Here is a 24,259-nt window from a genome sequence, read left to right as displayed (position 1 = left end):
ACAGACTGTTTCACAAAGGGAATGATAGGCTCTCTTGCATTATAAATGCACATTTCCACAGGAAAGCTGAAGACAGATAGGGTGTAATAAATATTTCAGCCATGCTAACTGAGGCTTTCCCTTCATTGTTTTACTTCGTGTTATCGGAAGAATAACACTAAGGTTCCTTAAGGTTGATGTAGCCAGGGGTGGTAATACGGATAAGCTCGCTCTACCTATTAAATGCTTCCAATGGTGTGTGTCTCAAATAGTCTCCCTGACAACCAAGACCAGCTCCTGGGCTTCACATGTGGCTTAGCTACTAAGCCGCTCAACTGTTTCTACTGACAGGAGATGGTGCAGAGCCAAGTTGCTGCTGCCTTAAAACCAGTCACTTCAGGCTGATGGGGTTTGTCAGCTGTGGTTGGCAGCTCATCTGGAAGAAGGACAACTGATCTCAAACCTCTGCTGCCTTGCGGCTATACCCACTTACGGTGAGGGCTTTGGTTATAAACACTGAAGGAAAAATCTGGAGCTGGATCCCCAAGGCGGTCCAACGCTGACTGACAACTCCTGCAATGCCATTGGTGCCAAGCTGTATTGGTCTCTGCCATTTCTTTGGATTCATCAGCTGCATGGAGAGGGGGAGCCTGCGGCATGGGCAACAACTTGGTCTCCATGTTGTACTGCTCAGGCTTGCGTACTGGCTTGCGTGTCAGATACATGCAATATCCATGGTTGATCCCAATTAACAGAGGGCCTCCGAAGAATCTCTACCACAGCAATGATTTACTAACTTTTCTTGGGCAGAATTTATTAGAATTTTGTTGAAATATGATAAAATACTCTGCTCTAACTGCTTAATACTTGATGGGTGATATTTTAAGGAAGAAAATTATCTTAATTAGCACATGATTGAATGGTGGAGTAGACTCGATGGGCCAGATGATCTAATTCTGCTCCTGTGTCTTATGGTGTCATGGTCTATGGTCCACCTGCTACGCTGTGCAATAATGGTGATCATGCAGTGATTGAAATAGGGGTTCTATACTGTAACAGGCCAACTTTGGTTATTGTTTGGGCTTTAATTATCAATCTGAGCCATTAATTTGTGATGATTTGGCCAACTTTAAATGAATATTGCAAAGATGAAGATTAGTTTTAAATGGAGGAAATTAACTTTGGGTTAGAATATGGCTAGTTATAGTGTGGCTTCCACTTCTGACCTCAGCCTTGTCACTAAACATAAATTTGTCTTTATGCTGAACTGAATGTGATCTAAACAAGTGTAATAATATTGAGAGTCTGTATTACATGTAGCATGTTGAAATGCGATTGCAATCTTGAATGCAGAAATATTTCCCTGAGAGTTTCATATGGAATTCATTTCATTTTGGCTGACATGACTGATAAGAAAATAAGAAATATGATGTGGATAATAATCACTGAATTTATTATTTTATTACTTTCCTGTCTAGATTTTGATAAATTTTATTTGATAATTATTTAGTATATGCAGTTAGAACAACTGGTTTTTAGCTGTAAACATGTCAAGGTTGTGTTCAAACCTAGGACATTCTTTTACTACTTAACTGTTCCTTGTGGGAAATTATACTGTTTTAATCTATCAGTTTTATTACTTTTGGACACTTGGGCTAGTGTTTGATAAGTTAATGGTTCAAATCTCCTGTCAGTGACTACTGGGCAGAATTGTTCTTGTATTTTATACTCCTGAATGCATCAAAACATGCATATATTTCAGCTTCTGTAATTATATTTGTTTTTATTGAAATGTTGAAGCATAGTTTCAAGATGTTTTAGGATGACCATCATAGAACTTTAGTCCTAGAAGAGTCCATGTTTGAAGCCTTTCCCAGTAATACTCACCAACTCTTCCTCTGCTGCAATGACGACTGCATTGGTGCTGCTTCGTGCACCCATGCTGAGCTCGTCAATTTCATTAACTTTGCCTCTAACTTCTAGCCTGCCCTTAAATTCACTCAGTCCACTTCTGACACCTCTCGATCTTTCTGTCTCCATCTCTAGAGACGAGATGTCAGTTGACATCTTTTATAGACCTATCAATTCCCAGTTATCTTGAATGCAGCTCTTTCCACACTATCTCCTGTAAAAATGCTATTCCCTTTTCTCAGTTCCTTTACCTCCACCACTTCTGTTCCCAGGATGCTGCTTTCCTTTTCAGGACATCAGAAAAGACCTTCAAAGAACATGGTTTCCTTTCCTCCACTATTAATAGTGCTCTCATCCGCATCGCTTCACTTCTCAAACATCTACTTACAGTGATAGACTTCCTCCTGTCCTTAGCTACCACCCCATGAGCTTCCCTCCGCATCCAACACGTCATTCTCTGCAACTTCTCCAAAGGGGTCCTACTACTAAATATATCTTTACCTCCTCCCTCCTCCACGTTCCATAGGGACCGCTCCCTCCATGATTCCCTCATCCACTTGACCCTCCTCACTAATCTCTCTCCCAGCACTTATTCCGGCAAGCGGCTTGAGTGTTCATGCACTTCCTCCCTCACCTCCATTCAGGACCCCAGACTTCACCTGCAAATCTGCTGGGGTTGTCTATTGTATCTGATGCTTGCAGTGTGGCTTCCTCTACATTGTTGAGATCCATTGTAAAGTGGGGGGCCTCTTCACCTAGCACCTCTGTTCCATCTGCTAAAAGCAGAACTTCTTGATGGGCAAGCATTTTAATTCTGATTCCCATTCCAACATGTTGGTCTCTGGCCTCCTCTTATGCCAATTTGAGGCCAACCTTAGGATGTAGGAGCAATACCTTGTATTCCATCTGGTTAGCCTCCAACCTGATGGTATGAATATCAATTTCTCCTTCCAGTAAAAAATATCTCTCCCCCTCCCCTCTTCTTCTATTCTCCACTCTGGCCTTTTGCCTCTAATTACCTGCCTTTGTGTGCATGCAGCCTGGTACAGTCATTCCGATCTATTCTTTTACTTTCTTCTTACTTTTTAATTTGCTTTATTTTTTGTATTTTTTTCTCACGGTAACATGTCGAAGCTGCACCCTCTCTAATATGCTGGTAGAGAGAGTTTTATTTGGGTTTTCTTTAGCGCTGGAAATGGTTACATCCCGGCATGCGGGACAGAAGCAAGGTCGCATTGTGTATCCCACGGACCAGCAAATTCTGGTCGGCTTAGCAAACAGAGCAGCAGACACCCCTGCTGAAATCCGGAGGAAAACACACAGACGGGGTCACAAAGCCGAGGAGAGAGGACCGGGTCGAGACAACAGAGACTTTTGGAGAAGAGGAGTTTGGTGGGTAATACCGTTCTGCCTGACCGGAAGTGCACCGAGAGTGGTAAGTGGCGTGAAGGAGTGGGGTGCTTACTGATCTGGCTAACAACGGATGGTGCAATCCGGGGTATATTACGGTCGAGGAACGTGTTTGCAGACTGGACATTGAACTTTTTACTGTTGGACTTCGCCACGTTCCACCGTGATACAACACTTGGCAGCACGGGAGGTCGTTCCTGCCTGTGGCCATCGAACGTGCAGCTCCTCCTGTGGAGGGTCAGACACCCTGAGCCAATAGACTGGTCCTGGACTTATTTTCCATCTGGCATAGTTTTGCATTTTGTTGTTTGATTGTTGGGGTTTTTTGTATTGCTATATTTACACTCTATTCTTGGTTGGTGCGGCTGTAACGAAACCAAATTTCCCTCGGGATTAGTAAAGTATATCTATCTATCTATCTATCACCCCCCTCCCACCTTCTGGTTCCGTCCTCCTTCCCTTTCTGTTCTGGTCCACTCTCCTCTCCTATCTCCATCCCTTTACCTTTCCAACTACCTGGCTTTGCCTATCACCTAACTAGCCTCCTTTGCCTTCCTTTATCTTTTTATTCTGACGTCTTTCCCCTCCCTTTTCAGTCCTGAAGAGGGATCAGAGCCCGAAACATCGACTGTTGATTCATTTCCATAGATGCTACCTGACTAACCCCTTCTGCCTGGTCGTGGTCCATATCTGTACATCTGTGCCTACTAATGTGCTTCTAAGTGCTTTTTGAATGCCTCCATTGCATCTGGTTCCACTACCACTTTGCATCTGATGTTCTGGTAAATATGGACCGTGCAGAGGAGAAGCTGGTTTCCATGATGTGCTGAGCTTTGCCCACAGCTGTCTGCTGTTTTATGTGGTCATATGCAGAGCAGTTGCCATGTCAAAGCCAACATGCATCCAAATAGGATGCTTTCTATGATGCGTTGATAAGAATTGATGAGAGTTGTCAGGAACATGCCAAATTTATTTAGCCTCCTGAGGAAGTAAAGGTATTGGTGAGCTTTCTTGGCAGCAACTTCTACATAGTTGAGTCAGGATAGGCTATTGGTGATGTTCAGTCTCAGGAATGAAGCTCTCAACCCTCTACCTCAACACTGTTCTTATAAACAGGAACATGTGCATCCTCTTTCTCTCACCCCCCGCCCCACCCCACCGAGGCCAATGAGCAGCTCTTTTGTTTTGGTGACATTAAGGGAAAGGTTGTTGTTATGACACTGTTGCTTTCTTGTATTCCAACTCATTATTTTTTGAGGTGCAGCCCATTATGATTGTATCATCTGGAAACTTTTGCATGGAGTCAGAATATAATTTGGCCATTGATTCATGGGGACTAGAATAGAAGGCTGAGGAAGCACATTTGTGGAGCTTCAATATTGAGAATAATCGTGTTAGATGTGTTGCCCATCCTTACTGATTGTGGTCTGCTGGTCAGCAAGTAAAGGATCCAGTTGCAGAGGATGTTTGGTGATGAGTTTGTTTAGAAGTAGAATATTGAAGGCATGCAGTAGTTAATAAGAAATAGTCTGATATAGGTGGCTTTACCTTCCAAGTACTCCACAGATGAGGGTAGAGCCATGGAGATGGTGTCCATTGTAGAGCTGTTTTGGCAGTAGGCAAATTGCAGTGAGTCAAGGTTGTCCAGGAGATTGGAATTAAAGTGTGCCGTGCCTTAGCCTCCTGAAGCAGTTCATGATGATAGATATCAGATCCACTGGGTGGAGCTCTTTAGGCATATTCTCTTGTTTTCCTTGAGTAATAGGAGGATAATAATCTTCTTAAAGTGGATGGGAACCTCAGATTTTAGCAGGGAGAGGTTACAAATATCTGCAAATTGTCTGTGATTTCATAGCTCTAGCAATTGGTAACAGTATGGCAGAAGTCTGAATTTAGTAGGTACACCACTCATGCAACATTTAGCATTATTTCTGAAATGATAATCAGGTACATATTCAACATTAGTCCATTGCGACTCTTTCTCACCGATGTTAATGACATTTTTTTTGAGGGGTGATATTCAGAAGTTCAAAGTAAATATATTATCAATGTATGTGTCTGTATATACTACCTGAGATTTATTTTCTTATAGGCATTCACAGTACATGACAGTAGATTCAGTGAAAAGCTATACAGAATGACTGACAAACAACCAATGTGCAAAGGAAGTCAAACTGTTTAAAAAATAACAAATAATACTGAGAAAATTAGTTGTAGAGTCATTGAAAGGGTTTCCCCTAAGTTTTGGAATCCATTCAGAGTTGAGGTGAGTGAAGTTATCCAGGCCGATTCAGGAGCCTGATGGTTGAAAGGTAATACCTGTTCCTGAACCTGGTGGTGTAGCTCTTGTATCTCCTACCTCGTAGTAGCAACAAGAGGAAAGCATGTTCTGGATGGTGGGGTCCTTGATGATGGTTGCCTCTTGTGGCAGTAAATGTGCTCAGTGGTGGGGAAGGTTTTGCCTGTGATAGACTGAGCTGTGTCTATTACTTTTAATAGGCTTTTCCTTTCATGGGCTTTGGTGTTTCCATACCATGGCCATGATGAAACCAATCTGGATATTCTCCTCTGTGCATCTGTAGCAGTTTGTCAGTTTTAGATGAAGTGCTAAACTTCTAAGATAGTAGAGATGTTCTTTGTGATGGCACTTGTGTGCTGGTCCCAGGGCAGATCCTCTGATATGATAAATAAAAGGAATTTAAAGTTACCGATCCTCTCCGTCTCCAATCCTTTAATGAGGAACTGGCTCACTGGCCTTCAGCTGCTTCTTCTTGTCGTTGATTAACAGCTTTTTTGCTTTGCTGACATTGTTTTTGTGCCCCAGTAATGTATACTCAGTGGCCATTTTATTGGGTACAGGAGTGGGACCTGGTGTGCTCCTTTGTTGAAGTCCATCCACTTCAAGGTTTGATGTGCTGTGTGTTCAGAGATGCTTTTCTGCATACCACCATTGTAAAATGTGGTTATTTGATTTGCTGTCATCTTCCTGTCAGCTTGAACCAGTCTGGCTATTCTCCTCTGACCATTCTCACTAACAAGGAATTTTCACCCACAGAATTGTTGCTCACTGGATGTTTTTCCCGCACCATTCTTTGTTGTATGTGGAAATCCCAGGAGATTGGCAGATTCTGAGATTCTCAAACCACCCGTCTGACACCAACAGCCATTCAATGGTCAAAGTCACTAGATAGCCTTTCTTCCACATTCTGATTAGATATTTGCATTAGCAAGCAGGTGTAGCTAATAAAGTGGCCACTGAGTGTACTTTTCTCTGACTTCAAAAAAAAATTGATGAAAGCCTTGTATGAAAAGTTGTAGTACACAGAGTAGTAATCAAGGGTTTGGCGTTAAAATTTGTGAAAGGTTTAGGTCATAGCAGCAGTGATGTTGAGTGTACTATCTGTGATTTTGGTGCTAGAAAGTGACCAATTGTTGTAATCCTAACACATTAAAAATGTGTACTTTATTGTTTTCAAATAACTTGTAATTGGATGCTTGATCACAATTTGTCATATTTTTAGTTGCTGGCCAAGTGCTTAGTTTAGATCCAAAAAATAAAAATGTACTTTAGAACCATAAAATGAGTTGGTCAAATTCACAAAGAAGAACATGGAACAAACATGGGTAATACTCCCTGAATTGCTTTGCAATGCTCTGTGAAATAGACTAGCAGATGGCAGGTAATGTGTCAAGGCTGCAAAAGAGCATCTAACAGATCAAGTAGAGTTTTGCATAGGAAACTGCCCTCAATATATATTGAGTTCCTTAACTTTTGAATGATCAGCTGCTCCAGCTTTTGAATTTCATATTGTTGGAGTTAAGTTGTGTAACTGAGGATAACTGCTCAGTTTTTCAGTACTTTGTTTTTTTTTTAATTAACTTTTCAGATCCTCTCTTCCAACATGGTCTAGTCTCAGATAGCCAGGGTGGTATTCCTCTATTACATATGGAGCGTGAACTAAATTAAATTTTACATCTGTGACTTTTTATGTTTTTTCGGAAAATATAATTATAAACCAAGCAACTTACTGTTTTAGTCTTGATTAAGGGTCTTGGCCCGAAGCACCAACTGTTTTTTCATTTCCATAGACACTACCTGACCTGCTGAGTTCCTCCAGCATTTTGTGTGTGTTACTTTGGACTTCCAGCACCTGCAGCATTTCTCCTGTTTATAATTTACTGTTTTGTTCTAGTTATTATGTATTCCAGCGTATTGTACAGGATAGGATTACATATTTATTGTGAGTATGAAATTTACCATGCATAATTCTTTAAATTCAGAGTATAGTCCTTTTATTCAGAAGAGGTCAATCAAGGAAAATTGTGCGATTGTAATAAAGGTTAGAAATCAAGTTAATCTGGACAAAAGCAGATTAAAACATTAATAAAACAAAGAAAATGTGAAAATTAAGAGAAATAGGGAAAGACAATTTTTGACTTGATGCGAGAAAGTAAGTCACAACAGCTGATTGATGCAGACCTCTAGATTATGTATCCTTGGAGCCTTTCACCAAGAAAAGTAGAAAGTGTAGTAGGGCAATTTCAGGTTTTTCCTCAATTGAAGTATGATGAACCAAGGAGCTCCCTTGCTTTTTGTGACTTGGGCAATTCAAAACCTTACCCACAAGCATGAAATAACACCACAATAAATCAAATAGTTGCATTAAATTACATGCAGAACTACAGTGTCAATTTAAGTATTTTTTCAGCATAGTGATTCTCTTTAAATGTTTGAATTACACTATTGCTCACGGTATTTAAATATGGGGGTAGGGAGACTTACATCAAGGCAGAAATGTACATGTACAATCTTTCTAAAGAGATACAGTAGTGGATCTTGAAGTTACTCTTGTGTAAGCTAGTCTGTGTGTTCTTTTGTGTTGTTCTGCAATTTATGTTACAAATGTTCCACTGTGTTTATTGGCACAGTTGTGATTTCTTTTGTTCCTATACTTTAAAGCTACTTTTCAAAAGAAGCTGAACACCAAACGTTGCCCACAAATGCACGTATTTAAAATGGGAGGTGGGGTGGGGGTGCCTCTGGTGCCACTTTGCATCTGCATATCCATTTTGTCCATATTCCTAGCAAATTGCTTAACTAGGACTGTGGATGTGGCTTTAAACTAAATAATAAGGGGGGTGGGTGCAGTAGATTGGAGAGATATGGATAAAGTAAAAGAGAAAAGTGTGGATAAAGATAAAGTAAAAGATAAAAGAAAGAGAAAAGTAAAAGTGGAGTGAAACAAAGTCAAGTGCAAAAGAGTAAAAGATTACAAGACATCAAAAGCACGATGAGTGTAAGGGCACTTTATTTGAATGCCCGTAGTATTCGAAACAAGGTCAGTGAACTTGTGGCACAAATCAGTACAAAAGGGCTGTTGTGGGGTGGAGAGGATTGAGAATTAAATTTACGAGGATATCAGGTAATACGGAAGGAGAAGCAGGAACGGAAGGGAGGTGGGGTAGTGCTCTTAATTAAAGATGAGATCAGGGCCATAGTGAGAGACGATCTAAGGAGCAGGAAGTTGAATCCAATTGGGTAGAGATTAGGAATAGTAAAGGGAAAAGAATCACTGGTGGGAGTTGTCTATCGGCCACCGAATAATAATATTACAGTGGCACAGGCATTAAACATAGAAATATCTGAGGCATGTAAGAATGGAACAGCAGTTATTGAAGGGAACTTCCGAACTTGCACATAGGTGGGGTGAGTCAGGTTGGTTGAGGCAGTCTTGAGGCTTTATAAGGCACTGGTGAGGTCTTACCTTGAGTATCGTGAACAGTTTGGGGCCCCTCATCTTAGAAAAGATGGGCTGGCACTGGAGAGGGTCCAGAGGAGGTTCACAAGGATGATTCCAGGAATGAAAGGGTTATCATACGAGGAACATTTGATGGCTCTGGGTCTGTACTCGCTGGAATTCAGAAAGATGGTGGGGGGGTGGATCTCATTGAAACCTTTTGAATGTTGAAAGGTCTAGGCAGAGTAGATGTGTAAAGGATGTTTCCCATGGTGGGAGAGTCTAGGGCAAGAGGGCACAGCTTCAGGATAGAGGGGCGCCCTGTCAAAATAGAGATGTGGAGAAATTTCTTTAGCCAAAGGTTGGTGAATTGTGGAAATTGTTGCCATATGCAGCTGTGGGGGCCAGGTCATTTGAGTGTATTTAAGGCAGAGATTGATAGGTGATTGATAGGTTCTTGATTGGACATGATATTAAAGGTTACGGGGAGAAGGCTGGGAACTGAGGTTGAGGAGGAGATAGAAAAAAAGGATCAGCCATGATTTAATGGTGGAGCAGACTTGATGGGCCAGATGGCCTAATTGTGCTCCTATGTCTTATGGTCTTTGTGATCTTATGGACTTCATAGAACGCATTCACAGTGGCTTTCTTGAACAGCATGTTACTGAACCTGCAAGATAATGTGCTATCTTAGCAATGAGGCAGGTAAAGTTAGTGATCTTGTAGTTCAGGATCCTCTTAGAAAGAGTAATCACGGTATGATTGAGTTTCTCATACAAATGGAGGGTGCAATAGTTGATCTAAAACCAGTGTATTATGCCTAAACAATGGAGACTACAATGGGATGAGGGAGAATTTGGACAGTGTAGACTGGGAACAAAGGCTATATGGTGGGACAGTTGAGGAACAGTGGAAGACTTTCAAAGAGGTTATTCACAATGCTCAACAAAAGTATATTCCAGTTAAAAGCAAGGACAGTAAGAGTGGGGAGAGCCAGCCTTGGATAACTAAAGAAATAAAAGAAGGCATAAAACTAAAAGCCTGTGTATACAAAGTTGCCAAGAGTAGTGGGAAACTGGAAGATTGGGAAAACTTTAAAAAGCAACAACGAACCACTAAGTGAGCAACAAAGAAAGGGAAGCTAGATTATGAAAATAAACTTGCACAAAATATAAAAACGGATAGTAAAAGTTTCTATAATTATATAAAGCAGAAAAGGGTGGCTAAAGTAAACCAGGTACTTTGGAAGACGAGAAGGGGGAGTTGATATTGGGTAATGAGGAGATGGCAGAGGCTTTGAATGTCTATTTTGTGTTGGTTTTCATGGTGGAGGACATGTCTAACGTGCCAAAGAGAGATGATATGGATACAATGGGAGGTGAGGACCTCGATACAATAGCCATCACTAAAGAGTTAGTGCTGAGCAAACTTGTGGACCTAAAGATAGACAAGTCCCCTAGCCCTGATGGAATGTATCCCAGGGTATTGAAAGAAATGGCAGAAGTTATGGTAGAGGCTTTGGTGATAATTTACCAAAATTCTTTGGACTCTGGGCAGGTCCCAGTGGATTGGAAGATTGTGAATGTCACGACACTGTCCAAAAAGGGACGTAGGCAGAAGTCAGGTAACTTATAGGTTAGATAGTTTAACATCTGTAGTTGGGAAAGTGCTTGAAGCTATCATTAAAGAAGAAATAGCAAGACACCTGGAAAGAAATTGATCCATTAGGCTGACGCATTATGGATTCAGCAAAGGCAGGTCCTGTTGGACAAACTTACTGGAGTTTAATGAGCACAGTGGTAAAGGGAAACAGATGGACGTTACTTATTTGGATTTCCAGAAGACATTCAATAAGGTGCCTCATAAAAGACTTACCAAAAAGAAAAGGATACATAGAGTTGGGGGTGATGTATTAGCATCGATAGAGGATTGGTTAACTAATAGAAAGCAGAGAGTTGAAATATATGAGTGTTACTCTAGTTGGCAATCAGTGGTGAGCGGTGTGCTGCAGTGGTTGGTGCTGAGCCTGCAACTGTTCACAATATACATTATCTGGAAGAGGGGACAGTGTGTTGTGTATCTAAGTTTGTTAATGGTACTAAAGTGAGTGGAAAAGCAAACTGTGCAGAAGATGTGGAGAGTCTGCAGAGAGATATAGATAGGTGAAGTGAGTCAGCATGGGTCTGGTACAATGTTGATAAATATGAGGTCATCCATTTTGGAAGGAAAAATGAAAGAGCAGATCACTATTTAAATGGTAAAAAAATGGCAGCATGGTGCTGTGCAGAGAGACTTGGGGAAAGCTTGTGCATGAATCACAAAACGTTGGTTTGCAGGTGCAGCAGGCTATCAAGAAGGCAAATGGGATGTTGGCCTTCATTGCTAGAGGGATTGAATTTAACGGCAGGGAGATTATGCTCCAGTACTGGTGAGGCTGCACCTGGAGTACTGCATGCAGTTCTGGTCTCCTTACTTGAGGAAGGATATACTGGCTTTGGAGGCAGTGCTAGAGGAGGTTCACCAGGTTGATTCCAGAGATGAGGGAGTTAGACTATGACGAGAGATTGAGTCGCATGGGACGGTACTGACTCGAATTCAGAAGAATGAGAGGAGATCTTATAGAAACATATCATATTATGAAAGGGATGGATAAGATAGAGCAGAAAGTTGTTTCCATTTGAGACTAGAACTAGGGGACATAGCCTTAAGATTCAGGGGAGTAGATTTAGGACGGAGATGAGGAGGAACTGCTTCTCCCAGAGAGTGGTGGATCTATGGAATTCTCTGCCCAATGCAGCAGTGGCGGCTACCTCAGTAAATATATTTAAGACAAGGTTGGGTAGATTTTTACATAGTAGGGGAATTAAGGGTTATGGGGAAAGACAGGTAGGTGAGATGAGTCCACGGCCAGATCAGCCATGATCTTATTGAATGGTGGAACAGGCTCGATGGGCCAGATGGCTTACTCCTGCTCCTATTTCTTATGTTCTTGTGTTCTAAAATGAAGGACCGGACACTGTGGTTTTTATTTCGTAAAATGCATTAGTATTGAACTTTGAAAGATGCAAAGCAGTTTACTCTGAGAACTCAAGCTCGTTTGTCAAAATGAGCTGCTACAAATCTAATTGTTTCAAAGCCAAGAGGTGGAATAGCAACAGACTGTGCACAGTGTCTATATAGAGTATTTTACCAGCTGGTACTAAACCAAGCAAGGGAAACAGAAACACTGTTTGTTTCACCACAATTAATGACAGTGAATAAAGGGACATCTGGTCTTGCTTGGGCTGGGTGCCCTGATTTTCCTTAGGTGGTGTCTTCAACAGGTCTACTAATTGTAAAATTAGGTGTTTAGCAGAGCTTGCTGTGTTCCTAGTGTGATCTGTACAGGAACATCATTTAGAACGATGCAGGGGTCCGGTATCCTAGTACATGTTCACAGCACGTGTAAATCATGTAGAGAGGAAGATTAGCTAGATGCATAATTAGCAGAGGGAAAAATAACTTGAGCCTTAACACAACTACTGATCAACTCCTGCTGCTTATTGTCCTTGATTTCATTTAATTTAGATTTGGGCTTGCAATTTGAATCTGCCAGTTGACTTTAATAGATTATACAGTTGTCTTCTGTCTGAGTAACTATGGTATCTATCACAACATTCATGTGCAATCTCTGGGATCGCTGGTCTTCTCAGTGATGATTCATGTGACCTGTGGGATCGTTGATGTTTGATCGTGGAGCAATTCGACCTGTACTTGAACTCTTACCTCTAACTTGCCTTCATCCTTGCCCCTAAACTCTAACCTGGCCTCTAACTCACTGTGCTGTCCCCCAAAACATCCTACAAACCTTAAAAAAAAAAGAAGCAACCAGGTGTAAGCCATGACTTCAGTGGACCATCTTGGTGGTGTTTTGACTAAAATTTCGAAATGGAAATTTGCTTTTATAGAATTCACAAATCACTTCTCAAAAACCTGTACTCAGTAAGTTTAAGTTTATATAGATAGCTCATCTATTTTGTACAACTTCTGTTTCTTGACATTTGCACACGTAACACACCTATTATGTTATGGAAAATTGTGATGCAAGCCATTTTCTTGGATCACAGCCTCCACCCACCCAGCTCTAGCTTTTAAAATTTTAGGCCGTCTTTATTAATTGGCAAATGTACCAAGAAAAAAATCAGTTGATAAGAAGGGTTTCTGATTGGAATAAAAATCTGCAGCATTTCTTTCTTAGTTGAGCTGAGAGCAGGTGCATCTAGAAGAGATTTGGGAAGGAGAGGCTTGGGTGGATGTCAGGTGTGGGAAGAATCGGGAAGTATGATTGAGAGAGGCCGAGGTATGTTGGGTAAGTATGGGAAATGAAGAAGGTTCACATTGGAGGGAATACAGAGGTAGGCTTGTTGTCTATGACGACAATGTTTTTCTTTCACTGCACAAGCATCAAAGCATTTATAATTTCAGCCTTCCTTTTGGTTCCTTTTATGTGGCAAGTTTCCCAAAGACAGAACAACTTGGCCAGATATTTTCAAAAATAAGGAATTTTATTAAAGTGAAATGCACTTGAATTAAATTATTTGAATCACTAGTCTGGAGTTTGGAATTGGTCACCCACTTCTCATGCTACCTCTGTTAAATTGGAAGTGAATTCCACGAAAATAGTCTGTTTTCTATTAACTTAGTAGCTATTCAATCAACCCTTTATCAGGTTAAAATCACTTGTGTACCTGTGATGCTGCTGTATACAAGTTTCTCATTGCACCTGTATATACATGGACTTGTGCTCGTGGTAATAAATTTCATTTTGACTTTGACCACCATATTTGAGAAAGTGATGGAAGTAGGTTTGATATGCTATCAGAGACTTTGATTTGGTGCCTAAATGAAGGAAGTTATTTTCCCAAGGCAGAGAAGAGAGTTGACAAGATGGTAGTGGCTCTTTTTTAAAAGTATGTATATGCTACCATATGCAACCCTGAAAATCATTTTACTCAATAAATCCATAATAGAATCAGTGAAACACTGCACCATCTTGGGCGTTCAGCCAGTGTGCAAAAGAAAGCAAATGGGAAATACGAAAAGAAAGAAATAATAAATAAGCAATAAACTGGAAATGAAGTCTAATTGTAAACCCCTTTTAAAAAAATTGGGCCAAATAGTTCATTCTATTGTATATTTATGTTATCTTGCTACCTTGCTTGCCTTTTCCAGCTTGATAACAAATAATTCTACAATTCAATTGTATTCTTCAGTCTTTAACCAAAAAATATAAAATCCTACAATGTTTATAATATCATGTTCTGCACTATCATCATCATCATCAGGTGCCATGCCCAGTTTGAGCTTTGACTGCCATGGCCCACACACTCCTGTTTTGGGTCAAGTGGAACAATTCATTGGTATTCATTTCCGGTTCTCTGCCTGCTGTCTCCATCATCATTTGTCTTTGTCTTCCTCTTGCTTTCTTCCCTTCAATCTTACCCATAATTACCGTGCATTCTAACTCCTCTTTCCTAATTGCATGTCCAATGAAGTTACGTTGCCTTTTCATGATCTCATACATTATTTCTCTTTTTGTGTTTGCTCTGTTCATGACATCCTCGTTAGATATTGGTTTCGGCCGTGATATTTTTTGCATCCTCCTCAAAAACCACATCTCTGCTGTTACAATTTGTTTTCTCATGTTACTAGATATTATCCAACATTCTGAGCCATATAACATAATTGGATAAACGTAACATTTCAGTACTCTGAGGTGGGTTGTCATGCCTAGTTTAGTGTTGGCCCGTGTACTCTTCATTCTTGTAAAGGTGTCTTTTGCCATCCCTATTCTTCTTTTGATGTCCAAGTCGCACCTGCCATCTGATGTCACCTAGCTTCCTAAGTAGCAAAAGTTCTTTATTTGTTTTATGTCTTCCCTGTTTATTCTCAGCTTGCAGATAGGATTCTCCTTCTTCTTGGATATCACCATACATTCTGTCTTTTAGCAATTGATAGATAGACCCATTTTTGCACTTTCTTCAGCAATTATATTAATTAAGTTCTGTAGTTCTTCCTCCATACTTGCAATTAACACAGTGTCATCTGCATATCTGAAATTATTGATGCTTTCACCACCAACTTTGATTCCCAAGATGTCTCTTATTTTTTGTAGTATTGTTTCACTGTACACATTAAATAAATCAGGGGAGAAAACACACCCTAGTCTAACGCCTCTCTTGATTTTCGTGAACTGACTCACTTCTCCATCTATTCTTACAGTGGCAGTTTGTTCCCAGTACAGATTTCTGATTAGGCGGAGGTCTTTCGAATCTAGATCTATAGTTTTTTGTAATACTTCAAATAACTTATTGTGCTTCACTTTATCAAATGCTTTTGTGTAGTCGATAAGACAAACAAAAAAATCTTTTTGCACTTGAATAGCTCGTTCTGATAGTATCCTTAACATTAATATCGTGTTTCTTGTACCTTTGTCTTTCACAAATCCATATTGTTCTTTGCCTATTTCAGCTTGTATCTTACTTTTAACTCTTGTCATCAAAATTCTTAGAAGTATCTTGGTGATATGATTCATTAAACTTATGGTCCTATGTAATTTACATTCTATTGTTCCATGCTTCATAGGAAGAATGATAAATAGTGATTTTTTCATCTCTTCTGGTATTATTCCAGTCTCATAAATGTCATTGATTAAATCAGTAAGTTTTTCAATTCTATAAACTTCAAGGGCGATAATTTGTTCTATTACTAATTCATCAGGACCTGCTGCCTTTCCTTTCTTCATCTTATTTATTGCATTACGAACTTCAGATTTTAAAATACTTGGACCTTTAATGTTTTTCTTAATTTCTGCACTATAGGTTTCCTAATTATTGTGGCTTTTAACTTTAGATACTGGAGGAGATCACTGAGCATGGTATCAGAATTTACCAACTGCCGGATGCTGACTCTGATGAGGACGAGGAGTTCAAGGAGCAAACCATGATTCTAAAGGTAAGGAGGCATTAATGGGTTGCAACTTAGTAACATTTTGCTAAAATGAGCAGGTTCTAGTAGAGTGGTCATGGAATAGAGATAATGAAGTGGGAAGAATGGGCCAACTAGATATGAAGAATGTGATACAAGGATAAAATTGAGAAACTCATTTTTGTTCAAGCTGAAGATGAGACAAGCAGATTTCCTGTGCGTAATTTATTCTAGAGAGAAATTAGATTTAACTAACTCTTAGAGTTATGCAGATGCTTACAATTATTTTTGAAATTTGAGAGTTATGTTACAGATGCTTAAAGCTTGGCACAAGTCAATTTGTGTACTGTGTTCAGTTTGGGCTGCAATTTCTAGAAGTTAAATTTTTCCTTTGGTATTCAAATGATCAGGTTAATGTGATTAAATTGTATGGAAAGTTTGCATTAAATAGGTGCAGTTGCAAGAAAAAGTTTGTGAACCTTTTGCAGTTACCCAGTGTTCTGCATTAATTATCCATAAAATGTGGTCTGCTCTTCATCCAAGTCACAATAATAGACAAAAAGCAATATGCCTAAATGAATAGCACCCGGACTATTGTACTACTTCTCATCAATACGAGTGCACATTTTAAACAGTCATAGTCTAGGTTCAAAAAGTATGTGAACCTCTGGGGTAATGCCTTCTACAAAAGCTATTTGGAGTCAGGTATTCCAATCAATGAGATGAGATTGGAGGTTTGGGAGGTAGAGGTGCCCTGTCCTATTAAAAAAGAGACACAAAGTCAGGTTACTGACACAGCCTGCTTCTCTCAAGAAATATTTGTTTATGTGCACTATGCCTCGATCAAAACAACTTTCAGACAACCTAAGTAGAAGAATTGTAGAGATGCATTAAGCTGGAAAAGGCTACAAAAGAATTTCTAAAGACCTGAATGTTCATCCACAAAAAGAAATTGTCTACAAATGGAGGATATTTAGTACTGTTGCTACTCTCCCTAGGAGTGGGTATTCTGCAAAGATCACACCAAGAGTACAATGTGCAATGCTGAAGGTGAAAAAGAATGCAAGGGTAACAGTGAAAGACCTGCAGAAATCTCCAGGACTAGCTAAATTCACAGTTCATGTGTTCACTATAAGAAAAACACTGAACAGGACTGGTGTTCGTGGAAGGACACCTCAGAAGAAACCACTGTATTCCAAAAAAAAAACACTGCTGCATGTCTCAAGTTTGCAAAAGACCCACTGGCTGCTCCACAAAACTTCTGAGGCAATGTTCTGTGGACAGATGAGATAAAAGTTGACATTTTTGGTAGAAATGCACACTGCTATGTTTGGAGGAAAAAGGGTACTGCAGACCAACACCAAAACCTCATCCCATCTGAGAAGCATGGTATAAGGGGCATCATGGTTTGGGGCTGCTTTGCTGCCTCAGGGTTTGGTAGCTTGTAATCATTGAGGGAGCAATGAATTCAAAATTGTATCGACATTTTACAGGAGAATGTCAGGGTAGTGGTCTGTCACCGGGAGCTTAATAGAAGTTGAATGATGCATAAGACAATGATCTGAAACACAAGAGTAAAGCAACAACAGAATGGTTTAAAAAAGAAGAAAATTTGTGTTTTGGAATAGCCAAGTCAGAGTCCAGACCTTAACCCAATTGAGATGCTGTAGTATGACCTGAAGATGGCTGTTCATGAAAGGTATCCCACAAACATTGAACGGAGACAGTTTTGTGTGGAAGAAGGGTCTAAAATTCCTCCTCGCTGTTGTGCAAGTCTCATCAACAGCTACAGGAAATGTTTCGTGGAGGTTATTGCTGATTAGAAAGGCTGGCTCTATTATTGGAGTCAAACTGGACATACCGGAGACTGCGATAGAACAAAGGACCCTACGAAAAATCCTGGTAGTTCTGGACAATGTTTCTCACTCTCTGTGTGCCACCTTGGCTGAACAGAGGAGCGCTTCTAATAATAGCCTAAGACAACTGCGCTGCTCCAAAGAGCGCTATATAAGGTCATTCTTATCCCTGGCCAGCAGGCTCTATAATGGAGTCAATCTATAGCTGGGGAAGTGATGACTCCCTCCTGTTAGACTGTTTGAGGTAACTTTTTTTTTATTCTTTCTTCTAATATTTGTATATCTATCTGTGCATATGTAATGCTGAAATTTCCTTTGGGATCAATAATCTATCTATCTAAAAGGGGTTCTACCAGTTATTAAATACAAGGGTTCACATACTTTCTCCTGGATTGTGAATGATTAACCAATGTGCTTAATAAAGATACAAGAAGTACAGTAGTTTGTATTAGTACAGGCAGGTTATATTGTATTATTGTGACTTAGATGAAGATCAGACCACATTTTATGAGTAATTAATGTAGAAAACCAGGTAATTACAAAGGGCTCACACACTTTTTTTGCAATTGTATATATTCTAAAAGAAATGTATAAGATGGTCAAAGGAATTGATACAGTAGAAAAGTAGTAGTATTTCCCAATTAAGGAATCGAGAACCAAAGGTGCTGTTTTATCACAAGACAGTTCATTGCACTAATGGTAGTTAGAATCCACTGTTATAACTGATTAAAACTAAGATTGCCCAGCAAAATCTATCAACAATAAAAGGGATTGTACAATTAAGATTAAGGAACAAATCTTAGCAGTAAATCTATTCTTGTTGTTGTGTCATTCGGATCCAAATTTCCTTTTGCTCCTAGGCTAGTGTTCCCTTTGCTGTGATTGGGTCCAACCAACTGATTGAGGTGAAAGGCAAAAAGATCAGAGGTCGCTTGTACCCATGGGGTGTGGTTGAAGTGGAGAATCCAGAACATAATGATTTCCTCAAGCTACGCACAATGCTGGTGTAAGTATCCTAGTATGTGGTGAAGCACCAAACTGGCATACGATAATGTGCAAAACCAGTACAGCTAATAGAGCTTCCTTAAACTTGTATGGCAGCCAAATGTGCATATTTCATTGAACGTAAGATACTGCTGGAACAGGAAGGCTTGCTACATTGAAGCACTACTGTGTAGCCATCTAGGATGCTGGTTACCCATGGACAGGCTTTGGTAAGAAGTCTTTGAGTGATTTGTTGACTTGTTCATTGTAACAACACCCACAGGTTCTAAAGTGAATGCTTATGATACAAAAATATCGTCTTGTTCCTATTAAATAAATTATTTTAATGTAGTTGGATAATGGAGAGAGAAAGGTATAGCATAGTGTAATGATTCAGGTATTTTGGTAATAAATTTCACTTCAGTGGCTGCTGAATTCTCTGTGATTCTTGTATCCATCTAATTATGGAATTTAGGCAACCCTGTTTAATTAATTGTCATAAACCCAATATATTGAGAGAGCTAGGTAATGTTAGAGATCTAAAAGATTATAAGGCTAATAGGAAGGAGCTTAAGAAGGAAATTAGGAGAGCCAGAAGGGGCCATGAGAAGGCCTTGGCGGGCAGGATTAAGGAAAACCCCAAGGCATTCTACAAGTTTGTGAAGAGCAAGGGGATAAGACGTGAAAGAATAGGACCTATCAAGTGTGACAGTGGGAAAGTGTGTAATGAACCAGAGTAAATAGCAGAGGTACTTAATGAATACTTTACTTCATACTTACTTCAGTATTCACTATGGAAAAGGATCTTGGTGATTGTAGTGATGACTTGCAGCAGACTGAAAAGTTTGAGCATGTAGATATTAAAGAAGAGGATGTACTGGAGTTTTTGGAAAACATCAAGTTGGATAAGTCGCCGGGACCAGATGAGATGTACCCCAGGCTACTGTGGGAGGTGAGGGAGGAGATTACTGAGCCTCTGGCAATGATCTTTGCATCATCAATGAGAACGGGAGAGGTTCTGGAGGATTGGAGGGTTGCAGATGTTGTTCCTTTATTCAAGAAAGGGAGTAGAGATAGCCCATGAAATTATAGATCAGTGAGTCTTACCTCAGTGGTTGGTAAGTTAATGGAGAAGATCCTTTGAGCCAGGATTTATGAACGTTTGGAGAGGTACAATATGATTAGGAATAGTCAGCATGGCTTTGTCAAGGGCAGGTCGTGCCTTATGAGCCTGACTGAAGTTTTTGAGGATGTGACTAAACACATTGATGATGGAAGAGCAGTAGATGTTGTGTATATGGATTTCAGCAAGGCATTTGATAAGGTACTCCATGGAAGGCTTATTGAGAAAGTAAGGAGGCATGGGTTCCAAGGGGACATTACTTTGTAGATCCAGAAATGGCTTGCCCACAGAAGGCAAACAGTGGTTGCAGACGGGTCATATTCTGCATGGAGGTCGGTGACCAGTGGAGTGCCTTAGGGATCTGTTCTGGGACCCTTACTCTTCGTGATTTTTATGAATGACCTGGATGAGGAAGTGGAGGGATGGGTTAGTAAGTTTGCTGATGGCACAAAGGTTGGAGGTGTTGTGGATAGTGTGGAGGGCTGTCAGAGGTTACAGTGGGACGTAGGTTGCAAAAGTGGGCTGAGAAGTGGCAGGAGGAGTTCAACCCAGATAAGTGTGAAATGGTTCATTTTGGTAAGGTCAAATATGATGGCAGAATATAGTATTAATGGTAAGCCTCTTGGCAGTGTGGAGGATCAGAGGGATCTTGGGGTCCAAGTCCATAGGATGTACAGAGCAGCTGCACGGGTTGACTCTGTGGTTAAGAAGGCATACGGTGTATTGGCCTTCATCAGTCGTGGAATTGAATTTAGGAACTGAGAGACAATGTTGCAGCTGTATAGGACCCTGGTCAGACCCCACTTGGAGTACTGTGCTCAGTTCTGGTCTCCCCACTACAGGAAGGATGTGAAAGCCATAGAAAAGGTGCAGAGGAGATTTACAAGGATGTTGCCTGGATTGGGGAGCATGCCTTCTGAGAATAGGCTGAGAGAACTCGGCCTTTTCTCCTTGGAGCGACGGAGGATGAGAGGTGACCTGATAGAGGTGTACAGGTGTACCCCGCTTTTCGAACGTTCGCTTTACGACACCTCGCTGTTACGAAAGACCTACATTAGTTACCTGTTTTCGCTAACAGAAAGTGTTTTCACTGTTACAAAAAAAGGCAGCGCGCGCCCCGAGCAGCCGCTCATCCCCCGGAATGGCATTCTTGGTGGCATTGCTGAAACATGTGCCTGTGAGCAGCCGTTTGCAAGATGAGTTCTAAGGTATTGGAAAAGCCTAAAAGAGCTCGTAAGGGTGTTACACTTAGCGTAAAACTAGACATAATTTAAGCGTTTTGATCGTGGTGAATGAAGTAAGGACAAAGTGAGTTCGGCTTGTGGAAGTTGACGAAGATGATGTTGAAGAGGTTTTGGCATCCCATAACCAAGAATTGATAGATGAAGAGCTGATGCAATTGGAAGAGGAAAGGATAACAATCGAAACCGAATGCAGTAGTGAACGGACCGAAAGTGAAGTCATCCAGGAACTGAAGGTGAAGCAACTGCATGAGATGATAGAAAAATGCGCGAGGCTAGCAGTCAAGCATTCTGTCGTTTTTCAAGCCTTCCACATCAGCCACAGCAGACGACGAACCTCGACCTTCGACATCGAGGTATGCAGACATAGAAGAAGATGACCTGCCTGCCCTGATGACACCCCAGCCCCCGGGCCGCGGACCGATATATTGCTGTGGAGAATGCAGCGGTAGCCGGGACACACCCAGCACATCTTTAAGAAAGAATCCGAAATAAACAAGCTAATTAATTAGGTGCTGCCCGGCAGGTAAGCGTGGGCCCAGATCAGAGGCGATTGCCAATTGTGTCGCCTCTGTTCTGGGCCAACATTTACGTGCCGGGCGGCACCTAATTAATTAGCTTGTTTATTTTGGCTTTTTTCTTAAAGATGTGCTGGGCGCGTTCCGGCCACTGCTGTACCTCTGCATTCTTCGCAGATCGGTATCGGTTCAATGCCTGGAGGGTGGGGGCCACTGCACAACCCCAACCTCCGACGACTCAGCCTACCACAGCCTAACATCAGTGTGCTCAGCGCTGTCTTCCAGATTCCCATAAGTGATACTACACTGTACATACATTATTTCTACTTTATATAGCTGTGTATTTTTATGTGTTACTTGGTATGATTTGGCAGCTTCATAGCTTAAAAGGTTACTGGAGAGAGTGTTTCTGCAGAGAGCGCTTCCACGAGATATTCGCTACCGAGGACAGTGCGGCAATGATTGTAGAAAAGTATTCCTACCTCATATAGACTGTGTATTTATCATATCATTCCTGCTTTTACTATATGTTATTGTTATTTTAGGTTTTATGTGTTATTTGGCATGATCTGGCAGGTTATTTTTGGCTCACAAAATTTTCCCATATAAATAAATGGTAATTGCTTCTTCACTTTACGACATTCCGACTTACAAACTGTTTCATAGGAACGCTCTACCTTCAGATGGTGGGGGAAACCTGTATAAGATGATGAGTGGCATTGATCGTGTGGATAGTCAGAGGCTTTTCCCAGGGCTGAAATGGTTGCCACAAGAGGACACAGGTTTAAGGTGCTGGGGAGTAGGTGCAGAGGAGATGTCAGGGATAAGTTTTTTACTCAGAGTGGTGAGTGCATGAAATGGGCTGCCCGCAACAGTGGTGGAGGCGGATACGATAGGGTATTTTAAGAGGCTTTTGAATAGGTACATGGAGCTTAGAAAAATAGAGGGCAAAAGGTAAACCTAGTAATTGCTAAGGTAGGGACATGTTCAGCACAACTTTGTGGGCTGAAGGGCTTGTATTGTGCTGTAGGTTTTCTACGTTGCACTGAAGAACGTTCAGAAATCTAATCAACCTAACCCAAGAAAATCTTGAACTCTGGTTCTGAATGTAATTATGCAGTTACATGGAATTTGGACCATAAGACATAAGAGTTGAACTTGAGTGAGTTGTCTGCTTGCTCTTTACACGTTTTGTTAGGTTTGATTGGAATTTAAAACTTGTACATATTTGTGTTAAGAATTATTTGTGTATGTACTTGCAAATCAAAAAGCGGCAACTTCTATAGACACATCTTACGTACTCTGTTTTGACCCTTCCTATTGTATTGAGAGAAAAGGTGAAATTGTGCAATGGAAACAAAAGGTATTACTTCACCTGTGAGTCTTTTGGGGTCATCTGCTATATCTGGTGCTCCCAGTGTGACCTCCTGTATATCGGTGAGAGCCGACGCAGATTGGGAGACTGCTTTGTCAAGCGCCTGTGCTCTGTCTGCCAGAAAATGTGGGGTCTCCCAGTTGCCACCCATTTTAATTCCACTTCCCATTCCCATTCGGACATGTCAGTCCATGGTCTCTGCTGTCGCAATGAGGCCACGTTCAGGTTGGAGGAGCAACACCTTGTATTCCGTATGGTTAGGCTCCAACCTGATGGCATGAACACTGAGTTCCTTAGAAGAGATTGACTATATCACTGAAGTTTTGGAATTTGTCAGAGTCGAATTTTTTCACCTTCAACCCTGCTGCTGCCTTTGTGTAATTCAAGTCTACTGTGCCATGTTGTCTTGGTCAAGCTGTGATTTCTACCTGTTAAGTTTAGGGCTGACTCAGAGACGCCATATTTTCACCGAACTTCCCATCTCAACTATCCCTTGATGCTCCATATTGTTGTTGCCTATTTTGAAGCAGATGTCCAGAAATGACTGTTCTATTCGAATAAACTCTTCTTGGGCTTCCAGCCAGGTACAGTTATTGATTTTAACTGACGTTTTGATGACAAATTTTGCCATCTTCATCAGTGATGATGCCTAGGCATGTCTAGCCCAGTGGTATATATACCCCTGCCCCCCCACCCCGCATCATCTGTCTCTCCTGATTGGATGAGGACTAACTAATCAAGTTTCCACTGTCCCACCTTGTTTACAGTTACATTCCAGTTCTTACTTAAAGTGAGACCTTTGTCTTTATTAAAATTCTTTTTCTCTAGTTTTATTTCAATGGCTTCCTTCACCAGGTGATCCCAAAGCCACTGGAAAGGTAGTGTGGTGGAAATTGATGAGAATATGGGATTAATTAGCGGTACTACAGATGGGTTCTGATGGTCTGTTCAGGCTTGAACTGAGGGGACTTGGTCTGTTTCTCTGGTTTGGCCTCTTCTGGATCATGTCTTGATCTTGGTGAACTGTATGCCCAAGAATTCTCTTACCACAGTACCTCTGTCTCTCTCTTTCAAAGGTAGATTCTGAGCAAGTTTTGTTCCCTCTAATAACTCTTCATTATTAAGAGGCATCTCTTTTTGTCTCATGATTCTCAAGTG

The 24,259-nt window shown here is 40.8% G+C and overlaps 1 protein-coding gene across 3 annotated transcripts in view; it reads left to right on the top strand.

Annotated features, from left to right (window-relative positions):
* The window catches only part of zgc:63587 (uncharacterized protein LOC393431 homolog), a 218,400-nt gene that overhangs the window by 105,939 nt on the left and 88,202 nt on the right, over positions 1 to 24,259 (top strand). For all 3 annotated transcript variants that reach the window (XM_063040895.1, XM_063040896.1, XM_063040897.1), the window contains 2 exons: positions 15,930 to 16,031; positions 18,721 to 18,866. In XM_063040895.1, coding sequence (XP_062896965.1) covers positions 15,930 to 16,031; positions 18,721 to 18,866 — 248 coding nt within the window. The remainder of the gene's footprint in view (positions 1 to 15,929; positions 16,032 to 18,720; positions 18,867 to 24,259) is intronic.

This window comes from Mobula hypostoma, chromosome 2 (assembly GCF_963921235.1).
Source record: "Mobula hypostoma chromosome 2, sMobHyp1.1, whole genome shotgun sequence".
Classification (NCBI taxonomy): domain Eukaryota; kingdom Metazoa; phylum Chordata; class Chondrichthyes; order Myliobatiformes; family Myliobatidae; genus Mobula; species Mobula hypostoma.
This window is presented reverse-complemented; position numbering and strand designations above follow the sequence as displayed.